This window comes from Penicillium nucicola, assembly GCF_028828085.1.
Source record: "Penicillium nucicola strain IBT 29836 chromosome Unknown utg000001l, whole genome shotgun sequence".
Taxonomy (NCBI): Eukaryota; Fungi; Ascomycota; class Eurotiomycetes; order Eurotiales; family Aspergillaceae; genus Penicillium; species Penicillium nucicola.
Window position 1 is genome coordinate 4,569,552 of NW_026643125.1, and position 12,164 is coordinate 4,581,715.

At 48.3% G+C, this 12,164-nt stretch overlaps 3 protein-coding genes across 3 annotated transcripts; 1 reads left to right on the plus strand and 2 right to left on the minus strand.

The window, feature by feature from the left end:
* On the minus strand, positions 1-651 carry N7511_001714 (uncharacterized protein; the record flags this gene model as incomplete). The annotated part of the gene is made up of 1 exon (XM_057124139.1): positions 1-651. One exon carries the CDS (start codon positions 649-651, stop codon positions 1-3), a length of 651 nt encoding a protein of 216 aa, XP_056989872.1.
* A 576-nt stretch (positions 652-1,227) lies between these two features.
* On the minus strand, positions 1,228-1,716 carry N7511_001715 (uncharacterized protein; the record flags this gene model as incomplete). The annotated part of the gene is made up of 2 exons (XM_057124140.1): positions 1,228-1,406; positions 1,497-1,716. 2 exons carry the CDS (start codon positions 1,714-1,716, stop codon positions 1,228-1,230), a joined length of 399 nt encoding a protein of 132 aa, XP_056989873.1.
* Positions 1,717-2,156: 440 nt separating this feature from the next.
* Positions 2,157-2,727, plus strand: N7511_001716 (Con-6 family protein; the record flags this gene model as incomplete). The annotated part of the gene is made up of 3 exons (XM_057124141.1): positions 2,157-2,338; positions 2,406-2,567; positions 2,637-2,727. 3 exons carry the CDS (start codon positions 2,157-2,159, stop codon positions 2,725-2,727), a joined length of 435 nt encoding a protein of 144 aa, XP_056989874.1.
* Positions 2,728-12,164: the final 9,437 nt, after the last annotated feature.

Below are 12,164 nucleotides of genomic sequence, written 5' to 3' on the forward strand. Positions count from 1 at the left end.
TCACAGTCCGAGGATAGGGTCCCTCTGCAAGATAAGTTTCGTGATCTCAGCTGGCTTCTGATCCACGCGTACCTCCCGAATAATGTTTTGTCGATCATCCAAACAGAGCAGACGTAACAGCCCAGACCGAAAAGCCTCTTGATAAGCAATGACAATATATGCCGCTATCTTGATATCATGTAGACGGTTCTCTGACTCCTCAGGTATCTTAAGCCGCTTCTTTATACACTCATCGGCGCCCTTTTGTTCCTTCGTACGTGGACCCTTTTTCAACGATGCTCGAAAACAGTTTAGTTCTCTTGGGTGAGTGAATCGTTGAGTACGATCAACGAAACCAGCTACCTCGGGCATGATTTCGTATACCCGCTGCCAATTTGAGCCGAAATTGAACAAGTGTGGATTGTTGAGACATGCCCACCAGGAGTTGTCCTCGAACAGATCGGTTTCATAGACCCATTCGTTCATTTTGCCATCATCTTCCGGGTCATAATGGGTCCGAAGAAAAACAAGCACGCTATCCTTAGACAAATAGTATGCCTTCCGGCGAATGATGTCATCGGACCGCCGGGGTGTGAAGAATAAGACTAATCTCCTCTGGCGTGGGCATTCGTGGAGGGAGCTCATCAAGAAGAAGTTCTGCGGTGATCTCATCATGTTTCAAGAAATTTAGAGATTAACCGCCGCCGCTGCTGGCTGGTTGCGTCGGTTGAGGAGTGATTCCAGTTTTTCTATTGAGGGTATTAACAAAGGGTCAGTGTAAATGGAGAAAGTGTGTATGTATCATACAATCAAATATTGTTCGATAGGTAGCGATCCCCATGGAGGCATCATTTCCCATAAAGGAATTCCTCGCCGGCCGTATTTTGATGTTATTAGGTGTGTGCCTTCAATGGAGATATCCCATCGTGAAGTCTTCTTACACAAGTGCAAACAAAGAGTCTGGCGAGTATAAGTGTGGGGGTACAAGACAGCCGAATCACGGTAAAATTATCCGACAAATGAGAATGGCCCGGCTGTTTCATTAGATCCACTGATAGGCGACGCGAATCACATCAGAATGATATCAACCCTTGGCCCCCCATTAAGCTAGCACCAAAAACAGATATGCTTAGTTGTGACAATCTGCATATCGCCTGTTGTGAGTGGCCAAAAGGTAAACAAAATACAGTTACATTTTAACAATCTGTAACAGACGTAAAATGAAGTGTTGTAGGTAATTTGAGGTAGTCAACGCTTTTCGTAACGGTTAGCCGTGGCCTTGTTATGATCTTTCACTTGTTTCGATTCAATATCGGGGTTAAGTTCTCCACTTTCGGTATTTGGTCCTTGACGGTGCGCTTTGAGACTATAGTATTTCTCATGGTCTTTTGTTATCCCAGCTGCAGCAGGAGAGGACTTGAGCGATTCTATATATTTGATTGCAGATCCTCGTCAGTAATGTGGACTCCCAATGCGACTGCGCATATTCCAGACAAGAAGAGCGAGATATATCTTACCTTCATGGGTCTTTGAACCGTCCCTGCTTAGATCGGCATTTGGTGCTCCTGTTCCATTATTTGTAGGGCCTTTTGTCTGTGTCGCTAGACCTTCGGACCTGGTTTGGAATAACTTGGTCTGCTTCCCAGAAAGAAACAAGTCACGTAGATGGTGATAGAGACTGAACAAGGGGCCTGTTTGTGCGCCCGGGGTAAGTCTCACATGGCGAAAGTTCTGCATTGTCAGATGGGAAGAAAGTGGATTGTATACTTAAGGATCCATAACACCTTGGATTATCTGTGCCAAGTATTGTGGTTAAATACCTGTAGGTCGGCTAACCATGCTGACGACATCTTTTACATCCTGGTAACCAAAATTATTGCATATGCGCTTTCCCGAGCCTAGACATGCCCATTTCTACGATTTTTCGCCACCAATAGGATGTGAGTCATTGTTAGCAACTAATGGCTAACGACTGTTCAATCTAATACACCCAGTGTCTGACCATTAAACAAATTACATCAAGCAGAGAGGGGCGATCTACATACGACCACCCCAATAGCCGGCATGCCTAGAGGCTGGTTGCATATGACTTCAAGGTCGTGGGAGCTTGAAGAATAAATCAATTGACTCCGTCCATGTGGCGGTTTACGCTACACAAATGACGGTAGTATGACGAAATGACGCCCATGTCACAATATATGATCATAATTCGTTCCGGTAACTACAATTTCCATATTTGCACATCGTTCAATATTATAACTGACTATCGTCGGAGTCAACTGCCGAACAATATTCGACATCAGTATATCACCATCCTAAACTCCAAGGGCATCTTTGATCCTATGAGCGGTCACAAGACGTGAGTGGGCTACCTAGCGTAAGGCTGGTTGTATGGGAAACGCTAAGATCAGAGTTTCCAATGACAGATCGTTGAACAACTCGAACGTCTCAGATGAGGGGAAGGGACGTATTCAAGCTGTTCTTGATCAAGATCAAGATGCTGTTGGTGACCATCCCCACAAAGAGCTATACAACGCTGGAGGTGATCAAAACAAAGACTTGACCAGAGTTACTGCTGGGCTTAGAGCGTGAGTGGTGAAATCAAGGGAAAAGGCTACGATGATGTAGTATGGTTAAAAAATATGGGTTTACTCTAGTACCCAGAATAACCCCGTTGGAATCAACAAGGAAAAGACGAAGGCATATGAAGAATTGATCCGAAAGGGTGGTGAAACTCCCGAAGGATAATGAGGTTTACATCTCACTAGTTCTGAAATTGACGAGGCAAAATTGATGACCCTGCTGCTTGAATAATGCGAGACATGCTCTGAAGTTCCTAAACTTAGCTATCAAATAGACCAGTTGGGGCTCAGAAATTGGGAACCTACGATACCGGCCCGATAAAACCATTATGGGGATATATTGTCTTCGGAGTTGGTTCAAATCCAGCCTAGCTCTCTAGTTCTCTCTTACTGAGTGCTCTTACAGAACGGCCACAGGCTCGCTTAGTTTTCGATACTGCAGCGTGCGAGTCACTTGCACTCCAGGTCGTATCAGTTCGAGGTTAAGCAAAGTTGGACATGCTATTCGACCGAAGTACAGATTTCAGTGGCAAAAACGCAAAACTCAGCCCTCAGTAGAGAACTTTTCACTGTTTACCGACCCCTACTCTAGCCTCTGATGGTGAAGACCATTCGCAGATTTGCGCGAGCCATGGAAATCGTTTCCTAGCAATATCCCGATTGGTTCTCTATCGAAGAACGGAGGCTGAAGTGATCTCAAGTGAGAATCTTAAATGTGAGGAACTAGACTATGTTGACCCGTTAATTGCTCTCACTGTGGTCGAGAACACAGGAGTCAAACCCACCTGATTGAGATCGCCCAGGCTTGACCACTTGAAGGTGGTGGCGGTCGTTTAGAACAACAATTCTTGTAGCATGTGCATGATAGTTGTTTTTATTGTGAGTTCTGTGGGGTCACGACCGTCTTCGCCACTGACGGACGTTGTTCTTCGAGATGAATCTACCAATTGGACAACGACCGAAACCAGGTAGTATGGAGCTGGCCTTCCACATACCTTATATGTAGACATCTATTTGGTTAGTGAAAGTTATTTATTGCAAAGTGATAAGCTCATAAAACTTGCGAAAAGCTGGCTTTTCCTAAAGCTCATGTGTTGGCAATGCCCTTACCGTAAAATACCAAAGGTGGCCGCTAGCCAAGGAGAAACATATCATAGAAGATTTGAAAGAGCATACTGTACGCCGACTTGCCGTACAAAATGGTTGAGAAACAGTATCGGCCGTAATTCCGTCATTCTTCGGTCTATTAACGTTACTATGGAAAGTGCTATGGTTTACTACATGACCCATGAAATTATACTTTAAACATCCACCTAGAGTAACAAAACGCACAAACAAATGATGTCAGGGATGAGACAAACACTTTTGATAGCATGCAGCTCCATTTTATGTCCGAATCGTTCGTTCCCGCTCGCTCGTATATGTCGACAAGCTGAGCAACGCGGAGAGGGATCAGGCGGGACTACATCAGACGGTGGTTCTTGGGTCATGGGCCCTCTCTTTGGTTTGGCTGTCCTCGGTCTTGTGCACTCCATCCGAAGCTGGGATGGTCATGTTAACATATCCGGCTAGAAATGACGGGACTTTCACGTCACCTTCTCCTTGCACGCAGACTTGGACTAAAAACCTGGCCGTCTGCGAAGGTACGGCTTGTCCGCCATGTAGCAGACATAGAAACCAGAACTTCTCGGCATCTTTCAGAGTTCCAGGCTCAAAATACGCTAGACACTATCCGAGGACAACGATGGTCAACCCATTAAACACCCGGATCCCAAGCCACAAGAAGGCTGTCCTTTGGGGTGTTCGAATGCTGAGAAACAGACAGTGGTATGCGCTCATTGAAGTTTGGGTCTTGCATCAGGTATGCATATCAACGCATGATCTGATGCACCATATCGACTGGGAGAAAGGGTCTACGGAGCGACTCATCGATGCCACCAGTAGTCATGTGAAAGCTATAGACAGCATGCGATCGCATTGGTATAGGGGAGCTCGGGCAGACAAGACATTTGCTCGCTCCGCATGCGACTCGAGTGATGGAAACATGAGGGAATCTCCTGTTGTGGGATCCGAGTCAGCAAAGATTGATCAAGTCCGACGAGGTGTTGTGCTCTACGTTGTTCATGAAAAATCCCCCGAGTGTACGGTTGGGAGAGATGGTCAATTAAGATCGTCGTAATACCAGCTCACCAACTAGATCACTGCCAATTCTCTTCGGCAATGCAGTCACCAACACGCCATGTTGTATCCAGGTTCGTCGCACTCTCCGACTGTCGCTTCGAGAAGCCGCGCTGCATGCACCGGGCAAGTTCACAAGACGGCAAAGGCGCGCGACGAACCCACCTGTGACAAGAAGTTGTACAGTCCAATTGGGAGACTTGCTTCGTGTAGCGGCACTCCGTTGTTGAGGGTGTGAAGGCGGTGAGGAGGGGACGCGATGGAGCGCGTCGGCTCCTTGATCTTATCTGACTCGGCGGGAATAGGTTACTCGCGTCAACAGTTTTCACAGTTGGCGATGGGCTGCTCCTACACCAGTATGAAGATATCAGTGGTGTTCGTGTCTAGGGCACAGACTTGGTAGAACATCAAAACCGGCGCAGCAGGAGGCGCGATATTCCACTCACCTCATCGTGAACAACGAACGTCTGGGGCTTATGCGTCCTTTTGTTGACCCGCGGCCCTGGTTTGCAGAATTTCAGGACATGCTGCATGGTTTGAAGTGACAGGGCCAGAAATGGTGTGTAAGCCATGACTCTGCGTGGAACACTGACGGGGTGCTGGTTCGGGCTCACTCTGGTGCGCTGTCAACGGTTTCCTGTCCATCATTAGCTTTTTGGTCGGCGAGACAATGAGTGACTTACCTGTTCTGAAAGAAGACACCGGAAGGGTTCCGTGGCTTGGCGCGCATTGGACGGAACTCATGGATCTTTCTTTCGCATCGTCTTTGAAGTCAGTCCAGTTTCGGATAGGGTCGCGCTGAAATCTACATACCTGTATGGAAATCGATCTTTCGCACCGATATTCAGGGGCAGGACCGTGGTCGGCTGCTATGGTGGATAGATGTTCGCATAAATACATCGACCATCTAACATAAATCTGCTTCTTTGATCGGCTGCCATGGGTGGCATAGTGGACCTGGTGGTCGTCGCGTTTCACAAGCACTTTCTAGCTTGTCGGTCCACGATGTAACTATAGATGTCAATACAGTGAAATTCCAGTAGGTCAAAGGGAAGAACTTATCAGGAATCGAAGACCTGCTCGACTCTGCATAGCCAAGTGATGGTAATGGAGAACAAATTGCTGGGCGAAGAGGACGTATTTATAGGTTCTCGGCTCCTGTAGCACGCGGGCTCTACTAGAGAGCAAACGTTGAACACGATGTCTATTCTAAGTGAGGCCTGTTGCAACCCATGCCTTCATTCTACCGCAACTATTAGCAGCGAAACTCATGGTGCGATCTTAGATGCTCATCGGGAAAACATGCTAAAGTCATGTTGAAAATGAGTCAAAGTGAGTCAGTCGGTTAAACGTTGGGTCACTGTTGAATCTACGGTCTTAATATTGAGGCAACGGAAGCTGTTCATTCTTTGATCTTACAAGAGCGCTCACATTTTCATCTAAGGAAGATGGAAATTTTCTGGCCTCGCTCGAGTGTTGATTGTCTGAGCTGTGTGTGGTTCTGTTCGCCTAGGCTGCGGAAAGCGTCAGGCCACGGTCGTGCGCGGGCGCGGGTACGTACTCGACCCGTCAACCCGTTGAAGCTTGGCCGTCCTTGTTGACGGGGTTTTGAACCTGTGATCTTGGTTAAGATAGATATATTTTTTCGATTTTCTTTTTCTGTCCTCTAGATTTTACTCTATTTACGTTTGGGGTTTCTGAGCTCTCAAACGATTGTGGAAAATGCGTTGTGATTGAATATATATCTTTTGGACCGTTCATCATCGGAAGCCACTAATATGAGGCACATTCACCAACCATCAACACCACGAGACTGATCACCAGCACCATCATTGAACGGACTGCTAACAGAGTGCTGAGATTGAAAGCGATTGAAAAGCTGACTACGCTGATTAACTTTCATGGTGAAATGAGACTGAGTAACTAGCCACCGATGTCTTCTAGTCTATACAAACCTCCAAGAATTAGTGGACATACTATTGCCCAGATACTCGACTTTCCCCTGCGATCAAGATGAATGCCCCTAACAGTACGCCAGACCAGGAAAAAGAAGGAGAACAACAGCCCACTGCATTGCCAATCGTTTCTGAAACAGAGAATTCGCAGGAGGCTTCTGATCATGTCCCTCCACTGGTAAGTAAAGCGGCTCAGCTTCCAATGCTCTTGCTGACCGTCGCAGCTCTCTCCCTCGCAAGAGGAAGCAGAAACAAGACATATCTTGGCGACCGAGCCCTTTCAACCTATTTTGAATGTGCTAGCAGACCTCGAACGCGACGATCCCAAGTTTGCCTTTCCAGCAGGTCGAATTGTCGGACTCTATCGACGCCTATGGGAGTCGTGCGTGTCCAAACACATCGATGGCCAGAAGCTAGAGCAGAGCAATGGGATCTTGAAGGAGGCTAGCAGTCACCTGACTAAAGAGAGGGACGGACTTCAGCTTCGCCACGACAAGCAGCTGTCTCGGCTGCGCTTCTTTGACCAGGCACTGGAATCATCTCGGGGTCGATTGACTAGAATCCTCGATGACTGGGATCACCCTTGCAGACTCAACCTGGCAGGGCTGCCAGGCATAGCAAGAGAAGGTTGAAGGATTCTATATTCTTGATTGTCCTATGTCTTTTACCATGTGGAGAGTATCCAATGATGTACAGTATCCAACGATGTTGCAATGAAGAGTTACCGCAGGGAAAGAAGCTTATATCTTTTCGAGAACTCATATTACAGCTTTTGTGGAATGTGTCTGCGAATAATCCCGCATGTTCTAGTGTCGCTTTTATTGACCCAATACATTATAAACGAAAAACTACGGGTCCAATGACAGTGTGGGCAGTGTAGCTAGCGGAGAAAGTGTCAATTAACTCGGCCGTCCCGCATTGCATCATGACAGCTACCCGAAGTAGATGTCGCCAGCTCTTACAGACCACCGAACCTTCTCCTTGGAGACCGCTTCAACAATGTTTGAGGAGTGTTGTCGTCTTTTATTCTGCTTCGAATGGCCCTCTGGATGCAATCGTTTCTTCCTAGATCCAGCGATCTCTTCAAACTGAAGATTTCCAGTCTGGGATTGACCACTAGTGCATCAACAATCAAGGAATGCCCACCCTTGACCGCCAACATCAATGGATCCTCAGACCATCGATTCCTGATGTTGACATCAATCCGATCATGGCTTAGTGGTGCTTGGACCATCTCCAAGTCACCACCGCTGGCGGCAATGCAGAGAGCAGTGTCGTGAGTTGCGATCGTACTTTCATTGATGTTCAGACGTGCGCCTTGCTGCACTAAGAGTCTTACCACATCGAGATGGCCACGTGCAACCGCTCGACAAATAGGCGGATCTATTACATCCCTTCCATTGATCTCCACACCCTCCATACTCAGCAGACAAGCAACCGTGTTCACGCGACCGTGATATGCAGCCACGGAGATTGGAGAGTGGCCTCCAACACAGATATTCAGACTGATCCCTGGCACCGCAAGCAGCCGTCGTAGGAGCACGGTATCCAACCTGGCCGCGGCGTGGTGGAGAGATGTAGACAGCGTCTCGAATCTCCCGCGGCCTCCAACAAAATTGACGTTGATGTCTTTCTCGGCCAATAGCCTTTCGGTTATCTCGTCGCATGACGAGTAAGTAGACAGCCAAAGTGGCGTATTGCCATCTTTATCTTCGCAGTTCACGTTGGCACGGGGGTGACTTAGGAGCAAATTGACCATTTCCAAACGTTTGTTTTGAACGGCGAGATGGAGCGCCGTAGAGCCTTTTCGGTTCTGGATGTCCAAATCCAAACTTTTTTGCCTGAGAAGTCTTTTGACAGCCTCTACTGACCCATAGGCCACTGCTTGGTGAAGAGGTAGCTCAGCCTCTTGTGATGATTTGGTACCAAGAAACACCTTGGCCATCGGATCGTTTGAAAAAATCATTTCCATCACGGGTCTGTTGAAGCGACATGCCCAGTCCCATGGCGAGTGGCCCGAATCATCCTGTAGATCAGGGTCGCTGCCTCTAAAAAGTAGCAGATGCACGAGCCCTATTCGGCCTGCGAAGGCTGCTAGGTGGAGCGCCGTTCGGCCGTGCTTGTGCTTGATGTCCACCTGGACGTTGGGTTGATTTAAGACACTTTTGACGGCGGAAAAGGTTCCGTAGTGGATAGCATACCACAGGGCGCTCTGCCGCGCTTGATTTTGAATGTTGATGTGTAGGTCTCCACGACTGAGCAAGAGGTCCCGCACAGCAGCGGAAGAGTATTTGAGCGCCCTCATTAAAGGAGTTTTGCCTCGGTAAAATGCATTGATGTTGGCGTTTTGCCGGAGCAAAACCTCCGCAAGACCAACGTTGTCGTATTTGACGGCCAGGTGCAACAGATTGCTGTTCTGAAATTTGATATTGTATTTCCAGATGCTGGGCTGCAGTCTAAAATCGAGGTCTTTGCATGATTTTGCGAGGGCAAATAATGCACTACCGTCCAAATACGACACAATCCACAGCAAAAGCTCGTTGGGCAGGTCTCTGATATTTGGCTGTAACGTATTAGCTCATCGGTAAACCCCGTAAGAACGAATTGAACGGACCATGATTGGACAGCGGATGGAGCAAACGAAATGTAGATAGGGGTGAGGTGAGAGATGTGAAAGTAGGATATGGGAGGCCTTTATATACTCACCTCAGCTAAATTCCGTGGTCAGCTAGGAGTGTAGTCTGTCACTCCGCTGAGAGGTGCGTAGCAATCACACGGCAGCATCAAAGCCTTGACAAACACGTTAAGGCGGAGTTGGAGAATCTCTGGAGTGTAGCTCCTGGGAACGCCAAAACTGTTCCTGGTAGTGTGTCGATGGCATGGGAACTGAATCTATCTCTGCGTACCCACATCTGCATCTAGCGCCATAAGAACAAATCACAACCTATCACGCACTTCGAAATTCATAGGCAACCCAGAACCTAACGCAGCATTTGTCGACTTCGCTGCCTACCGCAGTAGCCAATCTGTTCGCCAATGCGTGGTCACCGCGATGGATAGTCAGAAGTGCAGCTGATTGCAGCAGTGGTCTGGAATGATATCCCTTCATGCAGGCCACTGATCGGCTGTATACGGCGCATACTGCGTGTGAATGCATTTTCTCGAAGTACCGACTGTTTCAAGGAAGCCTTCCATGCCAGCCACGCAGCCATGTAGATAAGGAGCCCACGCGATGGCATATAAAGCTGGCGAGGGAACGCTGCGGTGATTGCCCAACACCACCACAATCCGAAGCATTTTCTGCCTTTGACGACCACCTCAATGACTACCATGCTTCCTTGGAATCCGCTTCTGGTTTGTGAGATAGAGGTCAGCCCCAATGGCGGACCTGGCTCCTGTTGCGGGATGACGAAACAAGGCGAGCCGTGCAAGAACTCGATCAAAGTTGTAGACACCAAGATAGGGCATCAAAAGTTGGCCACTCTCGCGAGAGAGCCGTTTGACCTGTCAAATTTGCAATCGAAGCTCTGCGACGTTGCCAGAGAATTTCTCTGCACGAGATGGCATCGGCAACTACAGGCCGAACAACTTGGCCAGCAGTGGTATGAAGCCGCCGTCCGCAACCAGACACAAGTACCACATGGCTCCAGAACGGCCTGTTCATCAGCGGTTGAGCACCCGGGCCAGCGTGAGACATTGTCATTCTCCCAAAGACGCACTCCACAGTCTGACGAAACTGACCGGTCATAGCGCGGGCTCAGACAAGACACTCATGTACTGCCAACAAGCCCCGAGCCAGACCTGCCATTCAATTCATATGTGACTTCCACAACGCTGCGGACCAACAATGTCCCGTGGCAAGTGTCGCCGGCCCGACCGGCTGTTCTCCTTTCAAGAACCAATTCCCTGGCCGATTTCCAGAGTTTGACGTTCCAGCGTATCACGCCGAGCGACGCGGTCGACAGCATCCACTGTGTGTTCTGCCTGGCCGAGGATGAAGAACATGCGAACGAGTCCGTGATCTTGTGTTGTCCACAATGCCAAACGCTTTCCCATCTATCCTGCGCGGAAGAGTGGTTGGACAAGCGAGATACGGGCCTCAGAGTCAGTCACGTCAGCGGTCGGAGGGATTGCCGGCACCAGTCGAGCGAAGTGGTCTCCGTCGCTCCATCAGAATATCAGGGGCCCACCCACCACGAGTCCCGTCTACTGCACCGCTCCGTCGGTCGGCACGACTCACCTCGACGCAGTGTAGGCGATAACAGCTGAAGTATGACGTGAAGGTGAATTCAGCAAAGATCTCAACCCATCCGGTAACGCTTGGTTAGACGCTCGGCATTGCGATCAGCAACGGGCATCATACCTGTGGTTGATTTTTGTAATAAACTTAGCAGAAAATGCAATTTTGATGGTTCAACTCAAGAATAGAGTAAAACGCAATCGACCTTACCATTACATCGGAATCAAAGGCTGCAAACTGCTTCGCGTATGACGAAATGACTAAGCGCTGAACTGTGCTGGCAGACAGGCTATTCTGTCGACCAAAGGGAAACGCAATGCTACTAGCGCGCCCGAAGAATATTCAGCAACCTGTCGCAATTACCTTACGAATACTGCATGAAACCGGATCTATTGATGATCCGTCGGCATAACTTATGTAACTAGAATGGACCCATAAATAGTAGAAATAGGGGTAATGGAAATACAGAGTCATTGATATCTCCAATTGGCCGGATACAGTACAGATCGCAACACAACCCCTCTGCCTGATGATCTCAGGCCCTCAAAAACCTTACTAGGCTGATCCCCCATTTATTTTGCACTTTCCACAGAATAGAAAACTCGCACCCTGAAGTACTGCATTGGCTATGCCCGTACTAGTCTGTACTCTAACAACCACGTTACGAAATGCTTTTGCATTGAACAGCGCGATGAAACAAACAGATACATCGTAAGAGTCGCGTCACGTGGGGACGGAGATTGTTGGCAGAAAACACCTCTCAAGCTGGCAAGAGACTAACAAACCCTTGTGCTTATCGATTTGACTCTGGAAATCAATATATTGACTCTCGGAGCCTCGACGTCATCTGCAGGAGCTGATCCCATATGTCTAAGCTCCTGGGGCTATTCTAGGTTCCAGGAAGACGAGATATGCTCCTGGGACCATTTGTGAGGGCCTCACGTATCCGTAGATGATTAATCAATATTAAAGAAGGCTGTAGTTGACTCTAGATACAAGACGTAGCGCGAGGAAGCAAAAGGAACAGGCTTCCTCGCGTTCAGGGGAACCCACATGAACCATGTGGGTCCCGCAGATCATTTCTCCAAACATCCTGTATACTTCATGTATATCCCTAACACCATTACTCAACGTTCCTGACTGATCACGAACTCCCTTTAGGAATACATTGGCTTGATCTGGGAATTATGAAGCCCCTGGGAGCTTACGCTAGTGCCCTAGAGTCACTAC